Source organism: Pholis gunnellus (genome assembly GCF_910591455.1).
Source record: "Pholis gunnellus genome assembly, chromosome: 1".
In the NCBI taxonomy this organism is placed as follows: domain Eukaryota; kingdom Metazoa; phylum Chordata; class Actinopteri; order Perciformes; family Pholidae; genus Pholis; species Pholis gunnellus.
Window position 1 is genome coordinate 14,593,381 of NC_136528.1, and position 7,090 is coordinate 14,600,470.

Here is a 7,090-nt window from a genome sequence, read left to right on the forward strand (position 1 = left end):
TGCAGCCTATTCATGAAGACGGTGCAATCAAATGTTGGAGGAGAAATTAATGAGGGTTGTCTTGTCATCGCATCATATGCACTCAACAACTCCACTATTTCATGATTCATCTATCTCCTGTTTGGACTGAAAAAGAAAAAGAAAATCCGAACACAATAACAGTTAAAACAACGAATCCCCTTGCTTTTGAATCTTGACATAATTATCCCACATACTTAATAGTCAAACATGCACGCACATGTCGTTGTGTGAATGTTGTGTGAATGTCTGTCACTAAGTAGTCAGTGTGGAAAAGTGCTGGAGGTAATGAGAGGGCAAAGATTCTTACTGTTAATATGAAATCTCCCCGTTAAATTTAGTATGAAATTAATGAAAAACATAGTTTTTCCTCCCCATCATCTCCATTTGATTAAATTGCAGACACAACTGCAGCTGCAGCTGCAGCTCACACAAGGACCGCATTAACATTCGGAGGCTTTGTAAATACAGAAGCAGTCAACATTGTCAAAATTACCAGGTGGCGATAATTGCGTATGGAGACAAAAATAGTTAGCTTTAAGCAGGATGCTGTCACTGAAAGCAGCTGTGGGGAAAACAAGTCAAAGGCAGACATCCTGGGCTGTGCTGTGTCGCCAGCAGCCCAATAAACTGACCACAGTGTTTGACATGCTGTTCTACACGCTGTTAAAGTCGTCATGCTCCAGCACGCAAGTGGCATGAAAAAGCCATTCCTCAATTCTCTTTTTACCAAAGTTCTCACTTTCTCACTCTATTTCTAAAATACAAGGCAGTCAGGAATAGCTGAGCCCGTATGAGCGACTGAAACTAGTAATAGAGTAATGTGAGTCTATTTCACAGAAATAGATCCGTGGTAAAGTTCTGTTCACAATGTGTCAAATAAACCATATCAAATAGTATGCAAGAATATAAAATGTACTGTTTATGAGTAATGGAAATCATTAATGTCCTGACAAGTCAGAGCAATTAGGAAAGGATTATGCCACAGATGTCCATGGTCATAATATGTCATTACAAAGCAGCTGTTGGATGGGTCATCATTTTTGCAAAAGTAAGATATTTCATAAAAACTAGATATCTATTCGGTGAATAATTCCTGAAAAAGAAGTAAGATGATTTGTTGAACTATTGAAACCTAACCAAGCTGTTTTCTTGCCTAAACCTAACTGAGTAGTTTTCTTGAACTTGATGATGATTATTATTGACATCCTTCTCCTATTAATGTGGCTGCTAGTACTCAACTGCAGTCCTTCATTTTGTACAGAAGTTTGAGCTGCAGTGTCTTTGTCAGGTCAATTTGTTTGCATAATATGCTGCACTTGTAGCCTACAGTGAAAATAGCACAGAAATGAACATTTCTGTTCAGTGATAATGTGTTTATAGTGCATTCCTGTCAGTGATGTGTGACCACCTGTCAAAAGGACATTTATAAATGATTGCTCATTATGTTTGAGGATACATGGTTTTGATGTCTTTGATAAGAAACATGACAGAAGGTTTCTGGGCTCTACTTTTATTTTTTACTTTTAAAGTAAGTTTTTAGCTGAACATCCTTAAATAAATAATATCCAGAGCGCTGCAGACCAGAAGAATCTTATAGCATATCATTAAACTCAAAGAAGACCTTTTTCTTAACCCAAATAGACTGTTGGCTAGACAATCACAGCAGTAGTTTGATGGCTCATTGTGCTCAAACAGTAATTATGTCCTTAAAATACAGTATTTTTCTTTCAGCAAAGAAACCCTGTCTTCATTCTCCTCCGACTCACTTCCACCATTATGAACACGTTTTAGGATTTCTATTCCAGATGCAGTATGCAGGCTGTATAGTTGCTATCATCTCGACAACCGTGAACTTATGTTTGCAGTACTTCTCTAAAACATACCATTTTTTTTATTTTTTTTGTTGATTCTGATGACTTTTAGAGAAATATCTTGTTTTTAAACTTGTCATGTCATTTAACCAAATGGAGCTGCAGACAATCAGAAGTTTCCCTCCAGATGAAACAGATGTGGTGACTTGGAAAATACTCCTGATGCAGTTGTTTGACTGTGGCATGGCCTACTGCATTAGGCACACAGGAGGTTGTCTTCTATTCATAGTTTCAGTGTCTGGGTAGTATTTCACTTTTGGGCAGACATGAGTCAGTCATCTAGCATATTTAATTGCCAGACGTTCCATAAAATCACTGTACCAAAACTGCAAGGGAAACATCATGTGGTTCTTATTGTAGAACCGAAATAAAACAATTAACAACATTCTATTTCACACTTTAACCCAGGGCAAGGCAATACTTCAATATTATCACTGGAATCATACTGTGGTGTTTTGATCACATTTGTATCAACATTTATGTTAATTGTCCAAGCATTTGGTATTTATCAGTAAGAAAATCAGTTACTCTGTTTTTTACCGGTCTGAGTTTCGTCTGGTGTAATACACAACAATGAAACACACTTGATTGCGCTGATCATCAGTTATTTTGCATGTAATCTATCTATTTTAGTATTTGATACTTTTATTATGACATACTTTTGAAATGGTTGGTAGTCCTATAGCTTCTGTGTGAAGAATGCCAACGTAGATGTCAGCTTGAGTGCCTTCATTTCTAAATTTACTTTGGCTTGGTCTGCCACCTGCTGGCCCTTTTGTAGTAAGTTTTTAAGAAGATAGCTGTGGATTGTGATATAAGTTAACGTCTCATTGAATGGAGTTTATTGAATCTGCATTACAAATGTGGCCAAAGTCAAATTTGCTAAATGTTTGTCAGTAACAGAAGATACACCCATGGGCATCTATGTACACCAAATGCAACACATTGAACGTAAATCAAATGAATCTGAATACTGTTTTACACTGGATACAATTAAGCAACTGCGTCTCTACGTGTCTCCCACCCTGGCATTGACCCAGGATGACGGAAGAGGAGAAGAAAAGCCACCCAACGACAGTGCCAGGCTTCATATCCTTCAATCAAAGCCTCAGATTCAGTAGGCTTGATAACAGTCTGACAAACCTTCTTTGTGTGATTGCTGGAGCCATAGAACACTACAGAATGAACTACAGATGCAAAACAAACTAAGAAATCGATTATGAAATTGTAATTATGACCGCAGCTACAGTCATAATTTTTCTCCGCTGCATAAAAGCTGTCTTTGAGCGGATTTGGCAATATGTAAGATCTGTCAATTATATGTATTTATTTATATAAAATAACTTTAATATTACATCACGGTATACTTAATTCATTTTTTTTAACGCATGCCTTTCCGTCTAAAAAGTTATATACTGATTGTGCTATTCCCAGTCTTACTCATATAAAGGATTTGAATGATTTAGTCTGTATTATTGTTCCGCAATCGCTTTTGTAGTATAAATTGACGATTACATCGCGCACGCGCAGTACAATCTGGGAGAAAGACGTAGCGTTCTGGTTCTCGCACGGAAGTCTCGCGCATACTCGGCAGCCTCAGAGGCGCAACGAAACAGCGACTGGAGCGAAGAGAAGGGAACCGACGGCCCTTTGGCTGAGCTGAACTATTTGGACTTTTTGGACGAAAGAAGCGGCGGTTACTAAAATGACCAGTGGGTATCGACATATATTTTGACTGTAAGGCCTCCGTGTACTTTGTTGGGTTGCATGTAGTATGTGCGCGTTGTTTTCTACCGGGCATTAGCCATGTCCACCGCCGACCCGGGACCGTCTATTTGCTGAAGAAGAACGTAACTTAATTCATGCCAGTGTTGTCACCCTTGGTTTATGAGTCACGCACACCGATGGACGTGCTGTCTTTTGTCGGGTGAAAAGGAGTAGATGGGCTCATGTTAATGTCACATGTCTGTGTCTGAACGTTACATTATGTGCGTTGAACGTTTGTCAACAACAACGTGCCAATGGGTCGTTCACTGTCCAGCTGTTAGTCTGGGCCTCGGCCCACTGTCAATGAATAGTTACCAGACTTAACACGGATATCGGTGTATCAACGCGGCTCGTAGCACACAGAATATTTTTTATTTACGAATACGTGACTCTGCCTTCGTTGCTTGTCTTTGATTATTAGTGTGGTTCGTCGATCCGTAACAACGGAAGAGGCTTTGCTGCCCTCTGTGCTGTTGTTCAGGCATGAAGCTGCTCTTCAGCGCCTCTCTGCCACGTCGGCTGATTTTTTTTTGGGAGGGGGGGGGGTTTGCACCATTTTTATTCCTGCCGTCATACAGTCGTACATTGTGAACTGACTGCGTGTCACTTTAAATCATGTCTTGTAAACACTGAATGTCCTTTTAAAGGTGTGACATTTGTTTTTGTTGTTTTTGCTGTTGAGTAATGGAGGTGTGTGTGTTTTTTTTTTTAAGGGTGTAGCTCACATTCCCGATGAGTTGCTCATTTAAATGCCATTTGTTCTGTTCATTTGTTTTTCTTCCACCCTGTTGTCTGTCATGCAGGAGGAAACCAACGTGAGCTTGCCCGTGCCAAGAATGCCAAAAAAAGTGGTGACAGTGGTAGAGGGAAGAGGGGCGACGATGGACTCTCTGCTGCTGCTCGGAAGCTGAGGTAGACACAGCTCTGCGTGACAATAAAGAATTGGGATGCACACTTAAAAACTAGATTTTTTTTTGCAGCATCAAAACAAAGTGTGTTGTACAGTAGAATCTGTCCTACCAAAGTCTATTCTCTCTTTAAATGTCCCTCTCTCCCCAAGGGATGCCGAGATAATGCAACAGAAGCAGAAAAAGTCGGGTGGAGGGGGGAAAGAAGAAGAAAAGAAGCCACCAAGTCCGACTACGGAATGAAGTCGGAGACAAATTCAACTCAGTGCTTCAATAACATCCCATGTTTAGCATTCTCCCTGATATTTATAAGAATGGTCATTTTTATCTAGCCTCAAGAATCTAGGATCCTACATTCTTCCCTATGGCAAATGACATCACTTGTTGGATTTATTTTCTGAGCAACTTAACGGTTGTCCCACATTGGTGCTGCATGCATAGAAGCATCGGTGGTGTAAGCAGCAGCAGGAGAAAGAACAATTCTTGACACAAGCACCTACCTAACAGTTGTGTATTTTTGTACAAAAATGTCCCCTGCTGGTTTCAAATAAAGTGTATCTTTTTAGTTCATGCTTGCTTGAGTTATTCTGAATGTCGAAGACAGTTTGTGTAATATTATTGTTACATGATCTGTAACACTGTTGTTGGGCATTGAAGGGCTGGCGTTTACTTTTTAATTGTGTTAGCGACATCTCGTAGCATTTTCTTTTAATGGCACCGCGTTGACTTTCAACTCACGTAAACGTAGTATGGCAGAGCGGATTAGGAATCAGCACTAAATAAACTATTACTTGCTAGTGTATTTGGATAGTTTGACTTCATGCTTTGATTCAGTCTTTACAGATAGAATTTTTTTTTTTTAAATACACTGCAACTACTTTATAGATTTCAACAAACAAAGGTGGATAATTGCTGTGATGGACATAATTTGAACCCAGGCCCTTGAAACCAGTTAAACCTTCCAGGCACATAACTAAACAGTTCAATCTAATAATAGCATTTGCTGGACGGACAAGTTGAAATAAAACATTATTACTAATTCACTAATGCTGAACCTGCTAGTATAACTGAATGATGAACTTTTCCCTTATTTACATATCAGTTTCTGTTAAAATAGGTGCATCGTCAGTGGCTTTAATCGCAAAGAGTTTGTTGAGATGCACTCAACAATCTGGCTAAAGAGCCAATTAACTTACAGACACTTAAAGTTGTATTATGATCTGACTTCATGAATGCAGATTTAAAGTAGTCAGTCAAATAAGCCAAGGCAAATGAAGAAATGAGCATAATCATTAATTAGGGATTGCCACAGCTTTTTCTCGCAGCCTGTGACGGTAAGGAATATGACTTTACAGGATAAACTGGTTGTATCTGTGCTGCACGTACAGAAATCACCGCATGGCCTCCTACCACCAATGCTGTCAGCGTCTGTGCATCCCAGAAAAATAGTAGAGTTGCCATTATGAGCACATACTAAGTAGACAAATGTATGCATAACTGCTGAACACAAGAAGATATTCATCCAGTCTTAGAGTCAGGATGGCAGCAGTTTTTGACAGTTGGCAAACAAGTGGACATACTCACATTCAATAGTTTTCTCTACAAAGTACGTTTGTCACTGTACAATAGGGTTGCGTAACGAAATGCCGTCTGTTTTCCTATTTTGCTCAATAAGATAAAACACAAAATAAAAAATATATATGTAGTAAAGAATAGCTCTTATTAGAGGTCCTATTTACCATAAGTAATACAATATATAGCATCATGCGGTTAAGGAAAGGATACATCTGAGTTCTGTCTCTGCTCTGTCTGGGTTGTGTAACACTGGAGCCTGCAAATCTACTGTAATTAGACCAAGTGTGCCAGCAGACAGGATAATACTCTAGTACCATTCTGACCACTAGGTGGAAGCACACATCAAGGTATTTTTAATACTGTATTCTTACCGTTGAACATTGGATTTGTTAGAATTATGTTGATTATTTGCTTAAACCAGGTACGAGAGAATTTACAGTTTGGTAGTTATGTGTCAATTCAAGATATAAAGGGTCTTTTGAAGTGGAAAAAAGCTTTTTATTAACATGTTATTGATACTATTGAAATTAAACGAGCACACACATTTTTTGCTATTGCAGAACATTTGTATTATGACTGTCGTCCTCCAACATAAGCACAAAGTGCATATTGCTGATATTTCATAGTGTGCAGTAAGCTACAGCTCAGCCTATTTATAGCCAATAAGCTGTGTCTCTATTTTTTGAAATCCATTGAGTTTGTGTCCTCAGTTCTCAGATTACAAGGCGTATAATTAAGTCAAAAGTTAAGCTTTTTTCCATCCCAGATAGCAGTGAAAGTAGCTGAAGAGTTGAATAGTGATAAGGGAACAAATGCAGAATCAGCAAATGCTTAAATTCAAGAAAATCCAAACCTCATCCGCTATCATCCATGATACTCTGCTTGCAGCTTTGGGGAGATCTCACTTAAATTCAAACATAAGGCCGAACAGACTTTACTGTGGATTCT

The 7,090-nt window shown here is 38.8% G+C and overlaps 1 protein-coding gene across 1 annotated transcript; it reads left to right on the plus strand.

Annotated features, from left to right (window-relative positions):
• The first annotated feature begins 3,447 nt into the window (after positions 1-3,447).
• serf2b (small EDRK-rich factor 2b) lies at positions 3,448-5,137 on the plus strand. The gene is made up of 3 exons (XM_079165645.1): positions 3,448-3,604; positions 4,463-4,571; positions 4,720-5,137. The coding sequence occupies exons 1-3, from the start codon at positions 3,598-3,600 to the stop codon at positions 4,808-4,810; spliced, it is 207 nt and encodes a 68-aa protein (XP_079021771.1). The 5' UTR covers positions 3,448-3,597; the 3' UTR covers positions 4,811-5,137.
• Positions 5,138-7,090: the final 1,953 nt, after the last annotated feature.